Source organism: Elgaria multicarinata, chromosome 2, assembly GCF_023053635.1.
Source record: "Elgaria multicarinata webbii isolate HBS135686 ecotype San Diego chromosome 2, rElgMul1.1.pri, whole genome shotgun sequence".
In the NCBI taxonomy this organism is placed as follows: Eukaryota; Metazoa; Chordata; class Lepidosauria; order Squamata; family Anguidae; genus Elgaria; species Elgaria multicarinata.
This window is the reverse complement of record NC_086172.1, coordinates 25,922,971-25,950,686: the sequence shown is the minus strand read 5'-3', so window position 1 is coordinate 25,950,686 and position 27,716 is coordinate 25,922,971. Positions and strand designations below refer to the sequence as shown.

At 42.5% G+C, this 27,716-nt stretch overlaps 1 protein-coding gene across 1 annotated transcript; it reads right to left on the bottom strand.

Annotated features, from left to right (window-relative positions):
* Window positions 1-158: 158 nt before the first annotated feature.
* On the bottom strand, window positions 159-27,472 carry MPP4 (MAGUK p55 scaffold protein 4). The gene is given in 18 exon segments (XM_063116160.1): window positions 159-890; window positions 2,312-2,446; window positions 2,844-2,952; window positions 5,615-5,708; window positions 7,362-7,442; window positions 8,387-8,557; window positions 11,626-11,667; window positions 13,523-13,537; window positions 16,211-16,262; window positions 16,265-16,293; window positions 18,010-18,048; window positions 19,239-19,256; window positions 19,890-19,954; window positions 20,791-20,987; window positions 22,538-22,609; window positions 23,268-23,353; window positions 26,631-26,712; window positions 27,341-27,472. Coding segments are annotated over 18 exon segments (1,518 nt in total). The 5' UTR covers window positions 27,380-27,472; the 3' UTR covers window positions 159-698.
* Between the last annotated feature and the right edge of the window lie 244 nt (window positions 27,473-27,716).

Below are 27,716 nucleotides of genomic sequence, written 5' to 3'. Positions count from 1 at the left end.
TCAAGTCCCCGCCTAAAATGGTGCCTCTTACACACAAAATATATAAGCTGCTGAAGCAACGTTCAAATGGTGTCACAGGACCTTGCCATCAATCAAGAAGAGTTATTTTTCAGAACAAAGACTGAAAAAACAGAACAAAGACAATTGATGCACACAAATAAATGCAACAAAATAGATTCTTTTATTTTTCTTAACAATTAATGTATATGCTGACACTACAATATAGCAAACTTTTGTGGGGGTACAAAATTAATGTTACTGAACATACAACGTTTAAGAATGCCAAACAAGGCAGTGGCTGCATTTGTACCTTACTTTAAGCCACAAATTATGGCTTAATAAACCAGAATGTTAACCAGGGTTTGTTGATTTACGAAACTTGGCTTGTTTGGGCACAATAAACCATAATCCTGGTTTCAAACATCCCACAAATCTCTCTTTCCTGTTTGTTTACCTGCCCACATGAAGTGGGAGTGAATGGGTTGTATGAATCATCATGTTGCTCATTCATAGTTCATGGCTTAAAGTGATGTGCGGATGCAGCCAATATATTATTACATCTTGTAATAGCGTTTTACCTAAACCTCTCCAAATTCCCTTCAAACAAAGATATATTCTTTCCAGCAAACCCAGCATTACGATTACTGTTGTAGTGAAGCATGAACTATAATCTTTGTGAAACTGTCTAGTCCTGAGAATTATGGCTGATTGTCTGAGCATATCCACGTTGCTGGGACCCACTGAGGCTCGTCCTGTGCTCGGCGCACAGCAGACAGTAACTGCATGGACGCTTCCTGTAAGTTGTCATTCACAATCACTTGATCAAAGAACTGGCCAAATTGAGTCTCCATTTTTTTGGCTGACTCTTCTATTTCCTGCAGGTCTTCTTCCTGTAGAGAGCAGAACAATAGGAGGCTCAAATATCAACTGAAATGAGCTACTTGTTTATTTTATTGTTGTTTATTTCAAAACCATATAGACTGCTCTTGTAACATTGTAATGACCCTATTCAGATGACACACTAAGCCATGGTGGTTAAGCATTTTGAGCTAAACGTTATGGCTTAGCGTGTTGGGCGAGCCATGACTTAGTGTGTCATGTGAACCATTCTTAACCATAGTGGCTACATAACCATGGTTTAAACATCCTTACTAATAATTTGCTGCTAAAGGGTTAGCAACCTAACCATGGCTTAGTGTGTTGTCTGAACAGGCCCACCAAGTGTTTCTCAAAATTAGAAGCCAGTTAGAAAAAAACCCTTTGTGTCACAGTTCAGATCACAGTAAACTGCTATCTTAAAACTCATAAAATAAGAAGGCATGAATTAGATTTTAATTGTACTTCAATATCATTTATGATATTCTGACTTCAGTTACTCTTTCCAATTATCCATGAATTAAACGTTCAACAGGATGCCAGTCTAACACCCATTTTGGCGATTGTCTTATTCATGAATCTTCATGTGATAACCATTGATAAGCATTTGCAATAACGCACAGTTCGTGGCACCTTCATATGGAGGCCATATGGAGGCCATCTACTGGGTCACTGTGATTTGTGTGATTGCAGCAGCCCTTTTTGAGTTATTGCAATCACACAAATCATGTCAGCTGCATGAAATCCCCCACACGGAGAAGCGGGGTTCCCACAAATGTCACCTCCATACAAGTGCTTCTATGCCTCCATCCTGCACAGTCCCAAAGGGTCTGCTGCTAGGTTTGAACTGGATCAAGGAAAAAAAGAGAGGAGGGAGAACTGAATATTGACACTGTAATCAACTCACTTAGAATGGGTGGAAAAAGTGGGAGATAAACTCATCTTGCCTACATATTTAAATTTAAAAAAGAGCTATTGCTTCAGCTCTGGGTCAAACAATTCTCAGACCTTAGTCCAATCTCAAACTATAGACAAAGAGGAATATTCTATTTTGGATCAATTCAGCAGACAAATTCAGGTTGAAACTGTTACGTAAAGAACAACAGTGCATGGACAGTGGACTTTATAAGTGGAGTTCAGATCTTATCTCAGCCTTCCCCAACCTGGAGCCCTCCAGATGTGTTTGGACTACAAATCTATCATCCATACGATATGAGTTGTAGTCCCTCAGATTGGGAAAGGCAGTCTTAGTTAAATCAGCATGTCAGAGTTATTCTTACATCTATAATACTGACATGACGATCTACCTCAGAGTTGTTCTAACAAGGGTTTAAAGGTATTTTCACACAAAAAGTTAAGAGATACCATGGTGGTGGCTATGACTCACAGAACGCCATACAAATTGGACAGCTCCTTTCCTCCTCTCAATTCTCACCTTAAACTTCATGTTCACGTAATAGTCTGTAATAATCCTAGCATTTTTCCGAGACTGCTTCATGCAGCTCATACTTGGTGGCTTAATAAATATAATGTAGGGCTTCAGTTCATGAGTACGAGCCAGCTGAATACTCTGCAAGACAAAAAATTAAATAGAACAAAACATTTTAGCTTAATGTATTAAACACGTGATGCACTTACCCTGCCCAGGTTTTATTCCTATTATAAACAACCTTTACTGATTTAAAAGATACAGGTTATACTTCATACATATCTGAAGTATAACCTATATGAATCCAATTCAACAGAATCGGATTCATATTCGCCAGAGTTTAGAGTAATTCAAGGACACCTGTGTCAAAAATGGTGTAAGTGATCATTCTTCGTCCAGATTAAGGCACACGGAATAAGGTCACCCTAACCACCTTTACCGGAAGAACATCCATCAAATTTCATTGCACATTTTCAAGGACAGAACTCACCATTTAGTCCATGAATTGTTGACATTAACAGTTCTCCACATGACTCACCTGGGGTTCTAGATCCACTATACAGATCTTCCCTTCATCAAGTACTGTACGTACTGCATCAATACTTGTGCCATAAAGATGGCCCTTGTACTCTCCATATTCCAACATTCTGCAAGAGAGGCAAAACAGAGGAGCAAGATGAGAGAGAGAGAGCCCTGCTTCAAATGAAATCCTGCATTATTTAAGACGGAAAGGTTCTAAGACAGGACAGAGATTTAAAACTATTTTAAATAAGGCTTGTACTTTAGGGTCAAATGAGTTATGAAGAAGCAGCTGTCCATACGTCTGTCCTGTTGACATATAAATGTGTGTGCACGTGTGTCTCTTTACGATACCTGCAGGGGAAAGGAGAAAAACCTTCCCCTCTTTCCCACCTTACCTCATTGCTCTTACTCAAGGATAGGGAATCTTCTTTCTTTCAGGGACCACCTTCCCTTATGGGGGTAATTTGCTAGGGGCCATATGCCAGCGGGGCCAGTGCCCAAAGTGGGCAAAGTGTAACCCCTTTTGTCTGTTTCGGCCATCTCCTTCTCTCTCCCTTCCTTCCTCCTTCTTATGTGCCCAGTGGGTTGCAGAGGGAGGGACAGACTGCTGGCAAAAGGGGGCTTTTGAAATTAAGCTGAGGGCCACAGGTTGCCCATCCCTGCTATCTCCTAGCCCATTGCTGATACTGAAAATAATCTAAGCAGGGCTGGGAGAAAAGTACTTAAAGCAAGAGAGTACTGTGACGTAACAAACCCTTACACTAGGCCTGCCGCATATACCCTTCTCAGGCCAAGCACCACCACTTGAAAACCTGAGGGATGGTTAATTAAAACATTTCCCCTAGCTATGAGGGAAACAGGTTTAAGATGGGAACTGCTCTAAATATACTGTGGAGCAGGTGCGTACCTTGGGAGTACTCCTAGATCTATCTTTGTCACTGGAGGCCCAGGTGGATTCCGTGGCACGGAGCTTCGGCTGATCCGCCAGCTACGGCCTTTCCTGGACAGGGACAACCTAGCCACAGTACTGCGCGCACTGGTAACTTCCCAATTAGACTACTGCAATGCACTCTACATGGGGCTGCCCTTGAAGACGATTTGGAAGTTGCAGCTAGTGCAAAATGCAGCAGCTAGACTGCTGGCAGGTGCATCTTACAGAGACCACATAACACCGGTCTTAAAGGAATTGCACTGGCTGCCTATATGCTTCCAGTCGGAATTCAAGGTGTTGGTAATGACGTTTAAAGCCCTAAATGGCTTGGGCACCAACACTGATTTTTGGGCACCAAGTGAAAACATGGCTTTTTAACAAAGCTTTTAATGGTTGAATTCATGAAGTTGGCACATTGTTTTAACTGTTTTAATAGTTTTACTGCTTTTAAATTATATATTGTTTTAACTTGGTTTATGGTTTAATTTGTTTTTAGCTGTGTATAGTTACTGTTTTATACTGTATGCTTTTATCTGTACGCCGCCCTTAGATCTTATTGATATAGGGAGGGATATAAATGTTTTAAATAAATAAAAAATAATATGGGGTGGGAGTTTAATAACTGTAAGGCAGGTAAATAATGCTAAGCTGACACGTGGTATTTGGTAGCTAACAAAATAATAATAAGTGTATTGTTATTTAAAAACTTCAAATAAAAATATAATACTTTAAATCCTGCCTAATCTAAACTCTCTACACACCAACCACCTCTCTCTCTTTATACGAATCCTAAATCCCTAGAATCTAAACTCTTCTTACTTTACAAATAAAAACCACCAGAAATCAAGCCCTATAAAACACTCCACTCCTCCAAAACTCCCAACACTCTCCTTATATACTCCTCTTCCCCCCTCCTACCTATTACATAATAAATCACAGCTACTCAGTTCTAACATTCTCTACTTACCAGACATACAAATCAGACATATACAATATAATGAATTGTGGGGTAACGCCACAAGCACAACAAAGGAAAGCAAGAGAGGGGAAGATGATTTCACTCTCCGCCTCTGCACACTCTTTCGAATAAATAATTGGGGTCGGACACATACAGAATGAACTTGTGCTTGGAAAAAATGCAAATATTATCAAAAGTGAAAGACAGGTTTGTCCATTCCTCCTCATGGGTTGATTATGTTCAAAGCAGTATTATTTACAGTGGTAATACTCAACCAGTATTTTTTTAACAGGACCCATGATGATAAAACTATGTTGCAGCCATGCAGCAGGGAACATTTGGCACAGAATCACAAAGTGCTTTAAAACCAATAACAACTGATTTGTATGATACTTTTTTTTTTTGCACTCTCCCCAATTTCTTGAAGAATTTTTATTTATTTTATTTATTGTTACATTTATATCCCGCCTTTTTTCCTCTAAGGAACCCAAGGCGGTGTACATAATCCCCCTCTCCATTTTATCCTCACAACAACAACCCTGTGAGGTGGATCGGGCTGAGAGGTTGTGACTGGCCCAAAGTCACCCAGTGGGTTTCCATGGCTGAGTGGGGACTAGAACCCAAATCTCCTGACTCCCAGTCCAACACTTTAGTCACTACGCCACACTGAAGTGAATAGGGAGACTGACACACCTCTTGCGTGTTTGAAGGCATACAATTCCCTTCAGCACAGCACATCTTTACCCCAGCAAATGGCAGTGTCAAGTATATGTATGACCTAGTTCTTATGTGTCAATTAGGAAATCTATGGTACCTAACACCACAGCCTTGTCCTTAACCACATGATCTTGAAACATAATGAAAGAAGAAGGGTGATCAATGTGAACCTAAGAATTACCTGTGAGTATATACCATATTTTCAAACGTTTCCTTGGGTACGTAGTGATACTCTCGACCATTCACTTCATAGCTCTTTTGAGCACGGGTTGTATCTGTTAAAAGGAATAAGGGTTATAATTACTTCACCTGTAAATAATTACTTGGATAGAACTTTTTTTTTTACGAAGTACCTAATACTTTACTTGTCTGTCTGATTGTTGAAATTAAAAGCTGTGGACTTGATTCAAAGGGGCCTTCTGGGGAACTGTCACGTGCATCAGAACTCCAACGTTTTCCCTTCCTACCTCAGCCCTGCATACCACCCAGAAAGCTGCTCAGAGGGTTTTCAGGAACATCCTCCAAGGCAGCAGCAAAGAAGAAAAACAATGAAGTCCAAATGCACACAAAAGCTGTTTTGAAAACAACTCCTGTCAGCATATTTTAAAAGTGATGAAAGACCCAACCATGTTGTAGCCTGGTCACATGAGACAGCCACCACAGAGAAGAGATGAAACAGAATTGTCAGGTTCTGTTCTTCCTTCTGCCACCCCTGCTCTAGCACAGGTGACGGCCCCATGTGTCCTTCCATATGCTGTTGGACTGCAACGCCCATGATCCCTCACCATTGGCTACGCTGGCTAGGGCTGATGGGAGATGCAGTCTAACAAACCTATAGGAGGCCACATGTTGCCCACACCTGTGCTAGCAATACTACAAATGAGAAGGATCTTGGAATTGTTGTGGATCACAAGCTAAATATGAGCCAACAGTGCGATATAGCTGCAAGAAAGGCAAATGCTATTTTGGGCTGCATTAATAGAAGTATAGCTTCCAAATCGCGTGAGGTACTGGTTCCTCTCTATTCGGCCCTGGTTAGGCCTCATCTAGAGTACTGCGTCCAGTTCTGGGCTCCACAATTCAAGAAGGATGCTGACAAGCTGGAGCACAACCAGGATGATCAGGGGTCTGGAAACAAAGCCCTATGAAGAGAGGCTGAAACAACTGGGCATGTTTAGCCTGGAGAAGATTGAGGGGAGACATGATAGCACTCTTCAAATACTTAAAAGGTTGTCACACAGAGGGGGCCTGGATCTCTTCTTGATCCTCCCAGGGTGCAGGACATGGAATAACGGGCTCAAGTTACAGGAAGTCAGATTCTGGCTGGACATCAGGAAAAACTTCCTGACTGTTAGAGCAGTACAACAATGGAACCAGTTACCTAGGGAGGTTGTGGGCTCTCCCACACTAGAGGCATTCAAGAGGCAGCTGGACAACCATCTGTTAGGTATGCTTTAGGGTGGATTCCTGCATTGAGCAGGGGGTTGGACTCGATGGCCTTATAGGCTCCTTCCAACTCTACTATTCTATGAGTCTAGAGTAGAGATGGCAGAAGGAAAAATGGGATCTGACAATAGAATGCTGGGTAATTTGCAGTAGGGATTTCTGACTTCCAATTCCTTAACAACAAAATGACACCTCTGAGGCTGGGCCACCCCTGTTCTAACATATGAAGAGAGTGGAGGAAAGGAGTCTCAGCCTCTCATTCTGCACTTGCTTTGGAGACTTGCGGAAGCAGCGAGAGAGATTTTCAAGAGAGACTGACCTTTCACCCAAGTCCCTCTGTGCATTATAAAGGATTCTGGGTGACATCAGTGGCGACCACAAATAATGGTAGGCTACTAAGACAAGACAAGGTTTGTGGAGCTGTGCTTTGCCCTCTCCTTCCACCACTAGAATTAAGAACACCAGCATAAAATCTCACATACGTGGCACTGCACTTTGAAAGTGATGAGGGTTTATTCCGATAAGCCGCCGTCGTAGCTCGTTCACTCCAACACCTGAAGGACCTGAATATTTCAAGACAGGAACAGGTAGGCATTGAAGGAGAACACCACACGTCCCAGTACAATATGTTATATTTGTCAAAGAAGAAGAGCTATTTATTTCCTGAACGAGGGTAGAGATCATAAGGCTCCTAGATCAGGGGCATCAAACCTGAGTCCCATGGGCCAAATCTGGGCTGCCTGGGGCCTCAATCCAGTCCTCCAGTGGTCCCCAGATGGCCACATCCCTGGCCCCACCACCTTTCCCATGAATGCTCTGTCCAGGCTTTTGTGCCATTTTCCCCATTCTAAAGGGTTGAAATACCAATTTTAAGGCTTAGTTACTGGCAGTAAGAGCTTTAAGCTACAATAAGCTGGCATTTTTAAAATATATTTTGGCCCTGTCTCCTTTTGCCTTCGGGCCCCAGCCACCACTGGCCTGTGGCTCCCAAGTGCTTCTCCAAAACTGAATCCAGTCCTCAGGCTGAAAGACGACCACATGATGAGACTCAAATGCTTTTTCACTAGCCTGCAAAGACCCACTCTGAAGCTGGCCCAAGACACTTTGCTCTCTGAGGCAGAGCAGTAAATAGCGCCTCTCCCTTCCAAACCAAGGTGCATAGTACCCAAGGCTGGTCAAGGAATTTTTGCACCTGAAGCAAAAATCCCATAAGCACTTCTCCCCTTTCCAGACAGTTAATAATAATTGAAACAACAAACTTTTTGTTGCCCTTTCATGACACCCAAAGTCAGCTGACCAAGATGGCTGCCTCACTCTCCCTAATGGTAGAGCTGGCCCTAACCCACTCTACTAATTAGCAACTTACCAGCATACTTTCCCAGCCACTATGAGTAGATGCATTTCCCTTGGACAAATCTAAATCCTCCCTCTTTGTGTTGCGCTCAGGCCCACCACAATGACATCTCATTATTATATGCCAGAATCGAGTTAATTTTTTCCTGCTTACCTATGAGGACAATTAATCTGTTTCGATCCCCGGGGAGCCTCTGGTATCGCACCACTTCCTCATAAGGGGCTGCTACAGCACTGTAGCAGCCGCTGGGACACCGGGCGTAACATGGGAGGTGGCTGTTGCGGGATTTCCTGCGACACAGGCGCATGCTTCTCCGAAAACCAGCTGAGAAAAGCAGAAACGAAGAGACCTTTAAAAGCAGGTCACTGAAAATAATGGATGGTTCCATTTAATAAGCTAACATGGCCAACCGGCAATATTTTTGACCCTTCTGATGCTCCTTCCCTTCTGCATGAGTTCCTGGAACTCCTGACGATATCTCATTATTACACCCCACCCTTTACAGTGAGAAAAAGCTTGTGAACCCTAATGATAATTATGGAAATTCCATAGTTTTCTCTTGATAGCCTTCATGAATCAAAGCCAGTCCTTTTCTAAATATTCAATAGGATTTATATTAACCAATTCTGTCTCTTGTGAAATAAATTGATGTTTAAATTAGGCAAACAATAAGTGTGCAAGAGTCAGGCTATGTGTAAAAGTAAGTGAACCCCTGATTGCATCAGCTCAATTAAAGGAAATATTTAGAATCAGGTGTTTAAGTAATTAGGCAGATCTTCAAGGGTGAGTTTGGGAGGCCCCACCCTATAAAAGGATCAGAAAGTTTGTGAGTTTGGTCTTCACCATATGGTTGTGCGGAAACATGACATGCAACGATAAAAAGACATCTCTGAGGACCTCAAAAAAACAGTTATTGCTGCTCATCAACTTACAAAGGTTTATAAAACCATTTCTAGGGATTTGGGGTTCTACCAATGCACTGCCAGAAAGATGGTTTACAAATGGAGAAAGTTCAAGACCGCAATCTCTACCCAGGAGTGGTCATCCTACCAAAATTTCTCCAAGAACAAAGTGATGCATCATCCAGGAAGTAACCCCCACCCCCCACAGAATAACATCCAAGGATCTGCAGTGCACTCTCGCCTTGGCTAATGTGAGTGTTCATGACTCAATGTTCAGAAAAAGACTGAACAAGAATGGTGTTCATGGGAGGATAGCCAGGAGGAAACCACTGCTCTCACAAACACAGGACCTGGACGGCTTGCCATCATTGACACAACCATGAATTCTGCAGTGTATCATTAGATTCTAGAGGAGAATGTCAGGCCTTCTGTCTATGAACTGAAGCTGTACCAAAAGTAAGTCATACAATAAGACAATGATTCTAAACATACAAATAGATCTACGAAAGAATGGTTGCAGAAGAAGAACTTCCGTGTTTTAGAATGGCCTGTTCAAAGTCCAGACCTAAACCCCATCAAAATGTTGTGGCAGGACCTGAAGTGGGCTGTTCATGCAGGAAAGCTGTCAAATGTCATTGAGTTGGAGCAGTTCTGTAAGGAGGAATAAGACAAAATTCTCCAAAATGGATGTGAGAGACTGACCAACTGTTACAGGAAACACTTACTTGAAGATATTGCTGCTCAAGGAGGTGCCACCAGGTACTGAATATCTAAAGGTTCACATACTTTTTCACACAGATATTGTATCAGTTGTGGATAAATAAATGTTGAAAAAGCATCATGTTTGTGTGCCATTTGTTTAATCAGGTTATCTATTTATCTAAGATTTTATGGGTTAGATTAAGATCTAATAACACTTTTGGTTGGAAATATGCGACAATCCTAAGGAGTTCACAAACTTTTCCTCGCTACTGTAGCTTGGTTGAGCCCTGGACGGAGCTGCCTTCTTGCTCCCACCTTTCTATTTTTGACAAAGTCCCTACTTCAACCCCCTTTCCCGCATGACAGTGAAATCTGGATGCTGGTTTTAAGTTTTACTAAAAATGTAAGAACAGATCTGCTGGAATAGACCATGGCCCATCTTGTCTGTTACTCTGCTGTCTGAGACCTCTGGACAGCTCATAAGCTGGCTTGGGAGTGGTGGCCAAGTCCTGCTTTGCCCACAGCAGGGGCTCATCACCTGCACCCCACCCCTCAAGGTCTTTCCTGCGGCCACCCAGGCGTGCCCTGACAACTCAAGAGCCAGCCCAAGACATTTTGCTGCCGAAGAACACAATGGTGCCTCCTCCCCATTCCATGTACAAAGCCTGATTGGACTAGCGGTTGAATCTTACTTCACCACTGGTGATAGGCAAGCATCTTCCAACACAGCTGAAGCAGCCAGTTAGCTTTGGGGTTACAAGGCAGGCCTCTGGACACACACAGTGCTCTCCTCCAGCACCTGCCGCTTGAGGTGACTGCTTCACTCTGCTTAATGGCAGGACCGGTCCTGCTACCACTGCCGACAACTTCGCCCTTGTCTGTACTCCATCCCACAGAGAGCCTAATAAAGATCCTTCTTTCCCCGTAGCTGCTAGCAGCAAGGAAAGCACAATTGTATCAGGATCAATGGTGTGTGTGTGCATGTGTGCTTGCTTATATGTGCAGGCTTCTATGTATGAGCATGTGCGGACCCCAGCCTCCAAGCAAACATTGTATGCAGTCCTTGGGACCAAAAAGTTTGCATACTTCTGGTTGACAGCATGTGATACTCAGACATATGCTGTCTTTGAATGCAGACCCGCCTTGATCAAAATGGAGAGGCGGGTAAGAAATAAATTTATTATTTTTATTATTTCGTTCTCATGGTAGAACCTGTGCCAGAGCTGTACCAGGATGTATTTATTTTTGCAGGGTGCTTACTAAAGACTGAGCCTTCAAAATGAGATTATTTTCTTTAAGTTAGGATTTTCTGGTTTTGCAAAATGTTAAACCCTGTTACATTTGTCTAAATAATGGACAAAACTCAGCCATAAATATGAAGCACTTTGTAATCTGTACTAATCTTCTCAAATGTTCATGCATCTTATTTATTACAGGTGCTGTATTATTACACCAATAAAATTATCAGGGCAGGTTACATATCTTTCAAAATAGTCCATGTGTCAAAGGCTTCCAAAGCCAGTGGAAATGCCATCATTTTTATTAAGCAGAGGGAGCAATGAGAGCTAGGGACTTATTATCAGGAGAGAACTACAAAACATAAAAACTTTATAAAAGAGTAGATTGTTGGAGGCCTGCAGGGCAATAGCAACAGAGGAGTAAGTAAAGGAATATTCAGGAATGAAGCACAGGGTGAACGCTTCTCAAATAAAGATGACAATGAACTACTTTGGCAGCCCAGCAAGAGTTCACACACCAATTCTCCAGTCTCTCAAAATAACTACGTACTAATGAAGATCTGCTGACCAGATCCACTGAATTCTTCCTCTTCTGTAATGTGAAAAAAGCAACATATAAAAAACGGGGAAGGATAAGGAAAAAGCAGAGTGATTATCAGAAATGTAGCATTTTACCCGTTCTCTCATTTACATGACGACAAAGAGCGTAGCTTTAATTAATAATCATGCCACCAAAAGGGAGAGAGAGAGACTAATTACTAATTCAAAATGTCTAGCATCAAACATTCAAAAGAGGCTGTAACAAATATAGAAGCAGCAACAGCTCTTCACAACAGTAAGTATTATTATGCTTTTGTCTTTTTTTATAGCCACATTAGTTAGTTATATTACATTATCTTGGTTCTTATTTAGTTTGTTAGATTTTGGGGAATAATAGGCACTTTCTAATTGTTCACTAGGTGTGCTTCCAGATGAGGCTCTTATCCTGCAATTGACCTTCCTCATTTACAGAATTTTATAGGGGGGTCCATTAAGAAAGAAAAGAAGGAATAGTTGCACAATAATTTCCAACAATTGGTGCTTGGAGACCTCTTTCTGGAAGCATTCTAGGGCAGCCTATATAAAACACAACATGCAGGATCTTCCACCTACAGGCTACGAAATGAGTTTGCCTGATCTGGATGTGGTCCAGAGATCAAATAAAAGCAGCTGGATTTGGCTAGTTCAACCTGGGTGTTTGTAAAACAAACACTTTACTACACAAGGCACCATACGTTGTCAATATTCCGGGCCCAATTCAAAGTGCTGGTATTGACATTTAAAGCGCTAAACGGTTTGGGGCCAGGTTATCTGAAGGAACGCCTCCTCCCATATGTACCTACCCGGACCTTAAGATCATCTACAGGGGCCCTTCTCCGTGAGCCCCTGCCAAAGGAAGTGAGGAAGGTGGCTACTAGGAGGAGGGCTTTCTCCGCTGTGGCACCCCGGTTGTAGAACGAGCTCCCTAGAGAGGTCCGCCTGGCGCCTACACTGTACTGCTTTCGTCGCCAGCTGAAGACCTTTTTATTCACTCAGTATTTTAACACTTAATTTTAACTTAAATTTTAATTTTACTGTTTTAATTCTGTATTTTAATCTTATAATCAACTTTGCTGTGTGGTTTTATCCTGGTTGCGCTTTTTATACTGTATTTCGTAATTGTGTTTTTAACCTGTTGGATGTTTTTTGTGGTTTTAATTTTTGTGAACCGCCCAGAGAGCTTCGGCTATTGGGCGGTATAAAAATGTAATAAATAAATAAATAAATAAATATTCTGTCTTACAAGGACCAAGACTGTCCAAGCTGCCTTGGAATGTCCTACTATATGAAAAAGTGGGCAATGTGAAAAAAAATACTTTCATCATAGCAAACATTTGCCCAGGACTGTATTTATTCCCCAAGCACACATCAAACATGCCAAGATAGCAGTCAGGGAGTGAACAGATCACTTTGCAAAAATAAGGCACTAAGACACATCCACCATCCTAACACTTTCACCTTTTAGTTAGTGAACACACAACAATGTGAAATCTTCCTAAAGAAGTATATGTAGAATGGTAGTCCCACAATTTTGGACTACAACTCCCATAAGCCCCAGCCAGCACAGCTAACTGAAGGGATTATGGGAGTTGTAGACTAAAGCATTTGGAGGGCACCGGGTTGCCTACAAATGTTAACACATGATACAAATGCGTTATCATTGCTTAAACATATGTTTGCTAAATGTACATCAGTATCCATGCTTGGGTTATCCTGTACATTTATTTATCTGCATATTTATCTGACTATAATGAATTTAAAAAATAGCATTATGTACAGTATATACGCTCCTGATGTTCCTAATCATAAACAAATGATTAACAACCTACTTTTTAACACCTAGAGGAGAACGGAAAATTTAAAGTTACCTTCTTTAAGCTCCTCTGGTATTTTGCACAAAAATGTAAGAATAGGAAGACTCAGATTAAAAACTAGGGCTGTGATTAGTTCAAGTCCACATTTGACGTAATACAGCAGGAAGAACAGATCATTCACTACGGCTATAGCAGCCTTTCACTAAAGATGAACATCTTAAAAGTACATTCAAAACGTCGACCAACCACACACATCCACCTTTCTTTCCCAAAAACTGCTGACACTGAAGGATCACCCCAGCTCAACTCTGTGCAAGCCACGTGTTATTCCCCCCCTTGAGTAATATGCCTCCTTTGCCCCAAATCTCTCTTCAATCCCTGTCTGACCATTTTTTTTCTTTTTAAAAATCCTCATTATGCTCAATGTTTATCTCATAGTTCCTCCTGCAAGATACTTTAAGGCTTATGCAGGCAAAGCAGTTCCTGCCGGCATCAATTTTGGTCTCTTGGCATTTCAAGCCTTTTAAGAAATTCAGACTTGCCCTTAAACTAAGCTCTGTGGATTCTAATGCGCTGGAACTCCTCAATCAGGACAAAGGCATGCAAGGCCGGCCCAAGACATTTCGCTGCATGAGGCCAAGGCCAGGAGGGCACCCTCCACATTCCATGTACAGAAGGGAACTGGACTTCCAATTGACTTTTACTTTAATACTGATGACAAGACAGTGTCCTTCTCTGCCCCAGGCACCAGACTAGTTTAGAAGATGCAGGACAGGCCACATGGCACACACAGCTCTGCCCTTCAACAAAGGGGAATAACTGGAGGGCTGCCATGGCTGCTCCCCACCAGAGTCTGCCACCTGAGGTTGTTACCTCACTTTGCCTAATGGGAGGGCTGGTCCTGACACTGACCTAGTTTGCATGCAACAACAGACCATGGTGTAATTAACCATGGTTTGTTGAATCGTGGGTTGTCGTTATGTGCGAACTGAGAACTACGGGTTAACTACGGATTGTTAATCATGAACCCACAAAGAGAACCCATGACTTGCAGCTGAATTTTTCTTCAATACTGATGACAGGGTTGTTGTGCACGGGCATGTACGCTGCCTGCAGGATGCCCACTTCTTCTGCTTTACAGCAAAACCCACAATCAGCTACTTTGCAGGTTGTGCAGCATGACATGTGAACCCAGACCACTGGGTTGTTTAGGGGCTAAACAATCCAGAGGTTAACCCAACAACAAGCCAAGGGCTAACTGCGGGGTTGTTTAGCTCCTAAAAAAAACCAATGATCTGGGTTTGAATGTCCAGCTGCACAATCAAGCCGATCATGGGATGTGCTGTAAAGTGCAAGAGATGGGCACGCTCAAGCACAACGACCTAGCATTTGTTGTCATGTGCAAACAAACTGTATGAGTTGTCATTACATGCAAACCCTGAATAGTGGGCTACAGAGGCAGTGGACAAGAGTGGTTAAAAAAAACACCCCAGCATCTTTACATGCCAGTACTGTAATGCCACAAAGACAGTTGGGATACAGGGAGGGAGCAGGTGAACGAGGAGGAAAACAAATGATCCAGGGACTGAAAAAACAAACCACAGTTTGTTCAATCTTCTGGCACACAAACCCTGGTAGGTCAACAAAATAGGTTTAAATAAACTGTGAGCTAGCGTTATGTGCAAACTACAGGCCCAGCATTGGGCAAAAGCGGGATATAAATAAATATAATACCGTATTTCTTCGATTGTAAGACACCATCAATTGTAAGACGCACACTAATTTCAGTACCACCAACAGAAGAAAAATACCCTAAGACACGCCCGCGATTCTAAGACGCACCCCGTTTTTAGGGATGTTTATGTGGGGAAAAAAGTGTGTCTTAGAATTGAAGAAATACGGTAATAATAATAACCAGGCCAATGTGTCACCTAAGTCTGAACGATTCTGGAAAAAAAAACCTCACCTCAGGATATACTGTATTTATACTGTATTTTTGTATTTGTGTTTTTAACCTGTTGGTTGTTTTATTATGGTTTTAATTTTTGTGAACCGCCCAGAGAACTTCGGCTATTGGGCGGTATAAAAATGTAATAAATAAATAAAATAAGTAAATAAAAAAAATACTTGGCAAAGATTTTTTAAAAGTTTGTTTGTTCTGAAAAAATAGTTCCTTACAAACTGCAGCTGTTTTTGTTCACAGTTGCTCTAAGCCCAGTCTTCTCAGTTTACGGATAGATATGCTTTAGGTAGTATATCTGACCTGCCCTACTTTTATTTTTAATGTGCAAATTCATCCTGGTATCCAAGTGGCAAATTCATCCTGGTATCCTTCATCATCAAGAGTAATAAGGATGCCAGGGAGTAGATTAGCCCTTCAATTACACTTACGTAATGTAATCTCATTACCTTCCAGCTGTCCCCTGTGACACTTGCACAGTTCTACAATTTTCACCGTATGTATAAGAGTAATTCGAAATTGAACAAACACTTCTGTTAATGAGAAGAGAACCCAATCTGTCTCAAATGTGTCTTATTTCGCTTATTAAAAACTCCAGATCTGGCTCAGACAGACTTTCTAACTTGAGAAAAGGTAGTAGCTTTTTACAAACACACCCACACACACCACTTTAAAGATGGATTGGTAGTTTAATCACCTCCACTGCACCCTCTTTTTTGGAGAGTCTTACAAATAGCAAAAGTATGGTTAGCAACCAAAATTGCAGGAAGACTTATACTTACCAGACTCAAAAGTCTCCTCATCTTTTAAGTCATCCAGGGAGCAAAAAAATACCAAATACATTTCATTTCAATACTATCACTGTCTAAGATCATTATAACATAACACATCAGAAAAGATTTCCCATCCATGCAGCATTAGGACACTATTAGGTTCTTATTTCCTCCTCTCTGATCCCTGCTTAAGCACCAAAGGGCATTTTAGGAGGCAGATCCATAATTGGATCTTAATTTTCATTAAAAGCAGCTGTGCTTTGCAGAGGGGCTCCAAACCGAACTAGAACAGTGGCACCCCCTAAGCGGCTGTCAGCCCTGCTGTGGGTTCAAGGATAGATTGATCTAGTTTGGGTTAATGTTATTCATTGCACCATGAAAAACACTGTGAGGCATTAAGCAGTATTCAGCAGTATTCCCTAATTCTAAGGGAAGTTTGCCCAAACTCAGTGGTGGCTGGTGGCTCCAATTTCAGTGGGGCTCTGAATCCGTTCTGGGTTTCAGCCAGAACTCTAAAGGAACTATCCCAAGGTGCTGAGGGTTTGGATGGCTCCTTTAGAGTTCTGGCTGGTTCTGATTGAAACCCAGAATGGATTCACAGCCCCACCGAAATCGAAGACACCAGCCTCCACTGCCTAAGCTAACACTTTCAGAATAGTGCAGGTCCCCATGGAAGTGAGCTCCACAGACTCATCCCATTCCAGAAGCACCAGTTTGGGTTAGTTTCTGGGGTTGCACTAGTTAACCCTTGTGTCAGGGTTCATTTCCACTTGCACAATATATTTAGGGATGCTGCCCAGTATAGAGAGCTTATGAACACAAAAACGGAGCTGAAAATCTAAGAAGGCTTCGACAGTATGAGGAATCCAAACTTATTCAACTATCTGAATCATCATCATCATCATCATCCCTAGAACTCGGAATAAAATACACAGCAGATTGGATCAGTGCTGCAGCCTCGAGAGTCCACAGTGACGTGAGCTGACTGATCCTCCTGAGAGTCGACTTGAACTTCTCCTCAGCTCAAAGGATCAGCTCTCTGTCTCTGAGTAAGCAGCCCAGAGGCTGCCATATGGCATGAGGTAAACTTGAGCAAGGGACCATTTCAGTTCCCCATTTTTTAGTCACGTTAAGTCACAGAAACCCACAGTTTGCATAACCTAAGGACTCTTACAAACACCACCTCAGTGTTTTTACTATAGAAGAAGACATCGATTAGGTGGAATATCTCTGTGCTATGCTCCTCTAGAGCAACAATTAAAACCTATGTCCATTTATTTATGTACCTCTGTAGGCCTGCACAAGAACAGGAAACCCCTAACCTTTTAAGCCCACTAGAATGAAAGTCACCTTTTGGTGTCTATAATTCAAATTTAAAATGATGCTTCCATGTTCTAGGCCACACTGATCATATTCATAAGCTCAAAGAATGGTTTGGAGCAAAAAGGATTTCTAACTTGTGAGCATTCCTTGTGAAACTGTCCCATGAGAGAGTGAAATACATGTCCTTTCCTGCTGGATCTCTTTAGTATAAGCATGTTGATATAACCAGAATTATAACCCCAATTTATTTATTTATTTCTCTTTTCTTTCTCGCTTTTCTTTCTTTCACATACATTTATTTTACATATTCTTTCAGAGATCATTCCAATAAACCAGTTCATTTATAAACCTCCCAGAAAGCCTTGGTTATGGAATGTTACAGAATTGTAACAAATAAATAAATAAATAAATAAATAAATATGATTTTCAGTCCCTTCTGAACTGCAGAACAAAAATGCCCATCCACCAAAACCAGAGTCAGTTACCTGTTTCTACACACTTCTCATCAATCTGCATGTCATCTTCTGTACCGTGTAAAGAACATGGAAAAGGGGGGGGGGAAACAGGTCAAGCACTCAAAGCGTTTTAAAAAATCTCACACAATGACAGAAATGACTTACCCACCCCAAGACCCAATTTCTATCATCTTTGTCTAGTATCTCAATAGTGTACCATGGCAAAACTCATTATTGAACAACTTCCTTTGCATTCCAAGCAAACACTACGCTGTCACAGCAGTTCCCAGAATCCTTTACTGAGAAGCAGCCTCACAGCGGTGTGAGTACCATTTCCCCTGGTGTGATCTCCACGGCTGGGGTGTATGTGTGAATAAAGCAGCCACCCGGGAAACACCCATGAGAAACACTACTCTCTGCCTTTTGTCTACTCTCCAGTTGATGTTCTTACTCTATTTTCTGAGCTAAAGAGCTTTATCACACCAGCGTTATACTGTGCAATCACTGCAAATTGCATGCAAAGGACTCAGAAGTTTTCCACCTTATAATATGCTTTTATTGTGAAGTGCTCCCATGCATCCTGCTTTAATTGTGCTTCAAAGCAAAAAGATTTGCTCTATTTAGCCCCTGCTTTCTGAGTGTATCTTCTGAGCCACCGCTGGGGCGCAGGAGCAGGATTTTAAAGAAATGCTTACATCTGTGTAAGCTTTAAAGATAAAGACACCAAAATTGGCACATTAATAGATATTAGGGAGAGCTTTAAGCATACCAAATTTGAATTGAATTGGGTCATCCGTTGATTTTTTAATGATTTTTTACATTTCCCCCCTTCAACTCACTTCCTGGTATGCAAAGGATTGCTGCCTCCCGGTGGCAAAAACAACAACAACCGCGAGAGCTTAGCGCTACAGGGATAATCCGAAGGAAGCAGGTACATGTGATAAAGCTCATAGTCATGCACAGAACTGGCTGTGAGGAGCCTGGGACCAGTAGACTTAACAGAAATCTGATCACATTGTCCCTGCTTTTCCTGGGCAGTAGAGGGAGTCAACCCATCGGGATGCCTTCCTCACGCCAACCTGGAGAATCCTTCTCTCTTACAGGTAGTTTTTGATGTGCAGATAAATAATTTTTTTAATCATGAGAACCCGTCTTCCACACACCCTGCCCAGTCTGGAGTGATGCCACTCAGAGAGAACTAGACTGCTAACTCAGGATATGTGGAAGGAAACAGATCAAATCCAGATACCACTGCTTACCTTCTTCCACCGTACTCACTACTCACATCAGATGCATGGAGAAAATTAAGAAGAAAACAGTAGAGTTAAAGAGACTGCCACCATTGCTGCTAGAAAAAAACCAGCCCATGTATAAAGATGGTTTCTAACTGATAGAACTATAGAACACACCTGAACATTTCTATGGCTAGGTAAGAGAAACAGAACGACTTCTGACAAAAGATCTTCAACTTTTGAGCAAGTGGAAAGCAGTAACTATGTAATTAATCTCTACAAGTGGTATCCAGTCAGCTATAACTCCTTAGAAGATTTGGAAGCAAATATAGTCTAACTGATCTTGCAAAAATTCATGTCCCCAGGGCAGGGGTGGGAAGAAAGTAGATCGCCAGATGTTATGGACTTCAGCTGGACCATTGGCCATGCTGGCAGGGGCTTCTGGGAGTTGGAAGTCTGAAACATCTGGAGATCTACCTTCTGCCCACCCCTGCCCTAAGGTGATGGATTTTGCTTCCAGCACTGGAACTCAGTGCTTTTTGTGTGCGTGCGTGTGGCAAATTTATGGTAGTCTAATTTGCGCTGAACTCTATGGTGGAGGCCAAACATCAAGCAAAAGAAGTCAAGTAGAGAAGCATTCCCACCCACAGCTTGCAACCAGGGAATTTTTATACTCACAGATCGTTGACTTGAGGCAGGTGTGGGGCTGGAAGGGCTGAGACCACCAGAATTCCCGCTGCTTCCTAGACAGAGAAGAATGTGGTGCAGCAAGAAAACAGTGTCAATAGTTCCTAGACAAACTTATAATCTTATAATCACACACTGGAGTGATAATCAGAGGTACAACTAGCAGATGTGCTATCCAGCGACCTGGTTCAGATGTCATAAGAAAACAGGGTCTTTTTAAAGTGGCTGAATAACTCAGGGACACTCTGTCTCTGGGTGTTGTGTGTAAACCAGGAACTCTGACTTGTTGGGGGAGAGATAACCCAGAGTTAGAACCCAGAAAATAGAGAAGTCTTCACCTGGCACCAAAAGGACAGCAATGTAAGCACCAGGTAAGCCTCTCTGGGGTCACGACCACTGAAAAGGCCCTCTCTTTTGTAATTACTGCAGCAGCACCTGGAGGAGGGTTCAGGGAGGTATATATTGGAGGAGATGATCCTTTGGGTAACCTGCCCCAAAATTCTTTAGAATGTTTAAAGGATGAATGACAGCACTTCAGGCATGGAAATGGACTGGAAGGCAGCGCAGATGACAGAGCACCGGCATAACATGATCATATCACCAGCAATTTATATGTGGCTTTGGTTTATTTTAAATGGCTTTGGTTTATTTTAACAAACCTCCTTCAGTGCCATCCTATCACTGCTCTTCTACAACAGGGCTGCATGATAATAGGGGCAGTCCTCCCTAACCTGGAGGCTTCCAGTTGTTTTAGTCTCCCATCAGCTCCAGCCGGCATAGCCAATGGTCAGGAATCCTGGGAGATATAGTCCAAAACATCTCAAGGCCATCAGGCTGAGGAAGACTGCTGTGGGGAATCGGCTAATTATTCAGAAACACTGGCTGCACTTACCTCTTCAGAAGGTGATTGGAAGGGATGAGTCCAGCACAAGCACTGAGGTCTGAGATTTTTCTTGCCTGCCACCAGAGGGCATCGTTCTGGTCCACAATTTGAAGGATGTCGCCCTTCTTAAACGGCAGTCCTGCGTCAGCACATGGAATGGCAGGGTCCTGAAGAGGCCAGTACTCTGCCATTGCTCGCACGTAGAGCTGATGACAACAACACAGAAGGTTGATTAATCATAAATGGTGACATTCCAACTTCCCAAGAAGAAGAAGAAGAAGAAGAAGAAATAATGAAGACACAACTAAAATAATTTAAAACGCCAGAAGATCAATTTCATATATTAAGACTAATAAAGAAGGTCAATTAAAAGATGACAAAGAGCAGATACAATATTAACACTATAAATTGTAGAGAAACAGAATAAAACCAAGGCCTGGCTAAACAAAAAAAGTTTTCATACAGCAACATCAAGGAGGGGCAAGGAGAGCTTTCCTAGGGAGAGAAATCTATAATCTGGGGGCAACCATAGAAAAAGACCTTCTCTCTTTTTCCTACCAAACACAACTCATAAACTGGTGGGACAAAGCCTCTCCAGAAGATCTTCACAACCAAGCAGGCACCTCTAGGTCCAAGTGGTCCTACAAGATCTAAAATAATTACTTTTGAATTATTAACCGTTATACTGTAATGTGTCTAATGGTGTGTTTATAGACAACAGTACAGATCTAGCAGTGCCTGGATGAGTAATGAATGACATTGTCCCTCCAAATACTAGCTGGCTGACTCAAGAGCATCTGTTTGGCCATTGTGAGAAACAGGATGTTGGATTAGTTAAGACTTTGGTCTGATCCAGCCTTGGGGTTCTTCTTATGTTCTTATGACAATTTAAAACAGAGAACTGCTAAATCCAAAATTCTCTCCCCAGTCCCCTGATCAAGGAGAAGTGTCACCTTTAATTAATGGCTCCACTCTTCCTGGTCTCTGAGGCTATACCCACAACCAGCCTGAGCAAAACTGGTTTCACAGCTTCTTCTCATGCTGCTGGTGGGAGAGGGGCCACCCAAATGGCTGAGCGATGATCTGTTGCCCCATTCATTCACATTCATTGCTAGTGGTCAAGTAATGCAAACTGAAAGGGAGGTTTTGAACAACTGGACAGCACTCCCCAAAGCAGTAATTAAGCCCAAAGCCTCAATCTAGCCAATCAAGCCTGTATAATTTGTCTCATATAAGCCCAACGGGACAATTTATTGATTCATAAAATTTAGATCCCACCTTTCCAGTAAAAAATCGTGCTCAAATTACCATGAAAACATCGAAACTCATCAAATAAAACACATGAGTAAGCATTTGCTTTACTCTGAACTCAGGAAATATTGGCCCAAAGCCAGGCACTTTGGGGAAGGAGTTCTCTGTCTGAAGCAGCATACTTCAAAGAAGGTCCTAACAGGCAGGGATATTCCTACTGAAGGACATGCTCTCTGAGGTACACCGGGACCAGATTCCATTAGGCTATACAAGAAATAACTAGCTTCTTAAACCGTACCCAGAATCTCGCTGACAACCAGTGAAAAATTAGGAAATTGATATGCTACGCCCTCCAGATGTGTAGCACTACAACTCCCATAATCCAAAATGGGTCCATCAGAAATTGCCATGACCTGAACCGACAGAACTGATTCTCCTTCCTGCCAGCCATTATTGGATTAACTGTCTGCTACGAGAGAGATAGGAGGAAATAAATATGTCTTACTGTTGTTTGATTGCTGACTGGTCGATCAGAAACTGGAATCAGCTTGAACATAATAGTTCCTTGTGAGAGGGCCTACAAGCGTTTAGAAAAACAACATCCAATTAGTTACACTTTACAACTGTGTCACAGATGGAATGCTTAATCACCAAGGTCAACAGATTATCAATTCTAGATTATTAGACATGGCCTTTTGTGAAGATTAGACATGTGAAGAGCTGGGGGTCACAACAGAAAAATGTGGGGAGGGAGGGAGAGAAAGGACACATTAAAAACTAAGCCGTTTCCCCCCATTTTTCTCTCAGAGATTTTTGGAAAACATCAGGTAAGCAGTTTTTTCCTGAATTTCCCTCCCATCCCCATTTTTTTTCCTTTTTCCTCCGCCAGGCCTTCACATGTCTAGTGAAGATAGGATTGATCAAAAGTCCACAGCAACACCATCTGAAGTATATGTGTGCCTAATTGTTAGTGGTCTAGTCATTCTAAAGCTAATGAAAGGCATTGAGTAAGAAGACAGCAACCATTCAACCTGGTTGGATCTGAGGGAGAAATGAGTCTGCAAAGTCCACTGAATGGCCCAGGCTGGGAACGATGGCCATCTAGCTCCTCCTCTCTCAGGGCTGCCACATACATGGGCCATTACCACCTGAATTTTCTTAGGCTCCTCTTATTTGCATTGATTCCATGTCCCCATTGGGCGCTATTAGCAACATAAAGGGGGTAATCATCATACCAAAATGTGGATTACTTGCTCTGGCTCCAGTCCCTCCACTGGAACTCCATTCACTTCTACCAGTTTGTCTCCAGCATACAACAACCCTACAACAAAAAGGGACAACACTGAGAGTTTTGCCAGGGAAGAGGGAGACAAAAGTATTCAGAACTTCCGAGAGATGCCAGGATATTTTTCCAGAATTCTGGAGAAAGGGACTGTATTATCAGAGCATTCCCAGATCCACACACAAATCAGAATAGTAGACTTCATGCTCTATTCTCTCAAAAAGGTGTAGCCTGTATCTGCCTTGCCCAATCTGATGGTCCTCAAGATATCTTGGACCATGGCCATGCTGGCTGGGAATTAGTATGTCAGAGGTTCAGCCCCACCCGATTCCGGCTTGATTATACATGAGTTGGGCCAACTCTTGGATTTTTCTTGGTGTGTGTGTGTGTGTGTGTGTGTGTGTGTGTGTGATGAACAAATTAAACCATTTATACTCATTATTTTATGCAAATGGTGTCATTTACACCCACGATTTTGCAAAAATTCACGTGCAATTTTGCGTAACCCACACCGCCCCGGTGAAGTTTCGGGAGGCGTTGCGTGGCTTGGCTTGCAAATGCAAGTCAAGTTGGGTCTGTTGCAGGGATCCATTGGACCCCAAAAGGGCTGGACTTCCCCAAAATGAACAAGCCTCGCTGGGGATGATGGGAGTTGCAGTTTAGAACGTCTGGAGAGAACTGGGTTGCGGAAGGCTGTCCTATATGAATCCTCCTTGAGTCCATTCCAGTGCCAACCCCAGGATTTTAAGAATCCTTTGGCAACCCCCCCCCCAAAAAAACCACCCCGTCAGTGGTTCCCATTTACCAGTGACGAGCAGTGAGCCAAATGAGACTCCCTCACTCCACTTCTCAGATACCTGGCACAAAGTGAGAGGAGCCCTACCCTCCAAGTTTTATTTTCATGGGACCACAGAGGGAGAAGGGTTTCTTGCTTTGTGTCAGGCAAGGCTTATCCTAAGTCCAGCACAAAGTGAAAGACACACCCACACATGCCCTCCCGCACTCAGGTTTTATCTACAGCAGCCCTGCCCAACCTGGAGCCCCTCCAGGTGTATCAGACTACAACTTGCAGCATCCCCAGATGTGGAGGGCACTAGGTTGGGCAAGACAGATTTACAACTTCACAGAGGACTCCCAGGGCCAAACTAGATGCGATATTGTGTGAATACACATCTTTTGTAATGTAAATAGCAGCTGCGCAAAGGTCCGAGCACCATCAGGACCACAGGGGTGGTGGTGGAGAGAGGGACTTTACACTTTTCCCTTCCTACTGTGGTCCTGGCAGAAACACAAACCCAAATGCTACTTCTAATGGCTGTGTTAACGCATTAGACCTTCGCCAGTCTCTAGGCACTGGCAAACCCTGGCTTCGGGTGCTGGAATGCTCCATTTCCCTACCTATGGGATAGATATCTGGACCTTCCCAAGCCCAAAAGGCAACGCTTTTCAGACTTTTTGAGCTTGGGCTCCCCTTCTAAATTTACTCGACCTTCCAGGCCACCAGCTCCAAGGTCTATTCCAAAATTGTGCATGCAGAGATCCTTGCTCACAGCTGTGCGAATACAACCTGCTGCTGAGTGCAAGGACGGGTAAGCCGGGATACTAATCTCATGCCAGTATTAGAAGAATATAACAAGATAGCACTGGCCTCAACTGAAGCCACAAATAAGGAAGCGTCATAAAAGCAAAGCAGCAACTCTATTCCGATCAAACTGGGATGACAGTGCAAATGGAGCAACCGTCCCACCAAAAACTCAGCAATGGATCCGGGAGGATCCTTTGCTAGGAGACATTCAAATTCTCTCTGTCTCGGATATCGCTGGAAGGAAGAGTCCATTTGCCTGAGGAGCCTCCCTCTCCCTCCCTCTCTCCATTGCCCCCACCCCACGCTGACAGATCTGCCCCCACAGTTTGAGAAACACTTCTTGAGTAGAGCGCCTGCTTTACACGCAGAAGGCCCCCAGTTGATCCCCAGCAATTCCTGGTAGGATCGGAAAGATTCCTGTCTGAAACCCTGGAGAGCTTCAGTCAGTCAGAGGAGAACATACTGAGCGAGGTGGACCAATGGCCTGACTCCATCTAAGGCAGCTTCCTATGTTCCTACACTTTAAAGGAAGGCGTTTGCTCCTGCACTGAGCAGGGAGTTTGACTCGATGGTCTTATAGACCCCTTCCAACTCTACCACTCTATGATTCTATGTGATTCTGAAAGTGATCAGCCCTATGCATCATGTATAGGGCTATTTTGAGGTTGGGACAAACTGCATGCACACACACCTGCCCCCAAGCGTCCCACACACCCGGCTAGCTCAGAGGCCTTCACGCACTGAGTGTGAAGGTCCGCAAAGCGGCTTGTAAGTGCATTCAGCCAAATGCACTTATACAGCTCCTGCAATAGGGAAGCCTGAACATCAAAATGTTAAATAGAACCATGAATGCGCAACAATGCTGGAACAGCCTTTATTTCAAAATTGCAGCTCAGCAAACCTGCCCAATGGGCAGATCACTTAAAGCACTTGGGTTTTTGTGTCATACCCACAAAAGTGGTTATTTACAGAAGTGACCATTCTAGCACATTCCTGATTTTGGGGTAAGTAGGAGGCAATGATAGTTCTTCATCAACCATTCACTTCAGAATCCAATATAAACTTCTCCTGTTGACCTACAAAGCTTTTCACAGTCTAGTTCCTTCCTATCTTTCCTCTCTCATCTCACACTATTGCCCCGCTCGTGCTCTTCGCTCCTCTGATGCCATGTTTCTCACCTGCCCAAGGGTCTCTACTTCCCTTGCTCGGCTTCGTCCATTTTCTTCTGCTGCCCCTTACGCCTGGAACGCTCTTCCAGAACATTTGAGAACTACAAGTTCAATCGCAGCTTTTAAAGCTCAGCTAAAAACTTTTCTTTTTCCTAAAGCTTTTAAAACTTGATTTTGTTCTGACTTTTATACTGCCTGTTTGGTGCATTCTCTTCCCCTCCTTATTGTTTTATTATGATTTTATTGGAATGTAAGCCTATGCGGTAGGGTCTTGCTATTTATTGTTTTACTCTGTACAGCACCATGTACATTGATGGTGCTATATAAATAAATAAATTAATTAATAAATAATAATAATAATAACCTATCGACAAAATAACCATAATATACATGTATATTTATAACAAAGAAAAAAAGAAGAGTCATTAGCTTTCTAATTTACTCAGAAATCAATTCACAAAAATGAGCAAATTCACAGAACCCTGAAAAGTCAGACATTAAAAATAATCCTAACCACCCACCCAACAATCCCTCTCTGTTGCATGCTTTAAATTCATCTTACCACTTCTATCTGCTAATCCGCCATGGATTACTCTTGCTACTGTAATATCTCCTGTTAGCTCATGACGTTTAATAGTGGCACCCTGGCGTGGAAAGCGGGGAGAGAGAAAAAGAGTAGTTATCACTGGATGAATGGATGAATGAAGTACATGAGTATTCAGAGATCATTAGAAATTATTGTTGAGAGATAACCTACATTATAAACCTTCTATAAAGTTTTCCTTCTCTACATCATTAAAGCTCAAGACAGATATCAACTTTCCAAAAGCAGGCAGAGATAACAGAATATGAATTCTCTACAGCTGAACACAAAGAACAATAACAACAATTTTCTGTTACCCTGATCACTGAGAAAGTGCTCAACTTCTCTCACATCCCATCCCAATCCTATCCACGCCTACTCAGAAATTCTGCAGAGTTCAGCGGGGCTTTAGTCCAAGGTAAGTAGGTATAGAATTGTAGCCTTAAGGTTTAGAAGAAATTCCTATGTGGTGAAATCTGCAGTTCATAGCAACCAACTCGTTTTCAGCAGCTTCATCTCATTCTAAGTACCAGTCTCTTTTGACACACTTTTAAAGCAAATGTTAAATAGCAAAATCAGAATGCAAGGGTGAGAGAAACCCTAATTTGCTTATCACTTCTTCTAATCTTAAGAATGAATCTTATTGCTAAAGTCGATTGTACACATTTAGAATTAAAATGCAATGTTACAAGGGGTTGCTTGTTTTTCACCAGGCAGACAATTCTCATCGCCTCCTCATTTTCAGGGATGTTATCTGGCAGTGGTGGAAGAATGGGTTCATAATCCTTCTGGGCCACAGTATCATGAGCTGATAGTAAGGCCTGTGACCGAAAGAGAGAGGAGCAAGCAATGGTTAGAGGTCATCTTTGAATGTGACTGCTTGGGAGGCACATGAAACAAAGTTAGTAAGATGCTCTCAGTTGCTTTGTGACCCTTCTGCCCAAATAACTGATGCATCGAAGACTTGCCATGGCTCATGAAACTGATTCATCCTTACAACATTTGACACAATTAATACTCTTTTATGAACGGAGAATCAATAGACATTGAACAAATGGGTTGCCT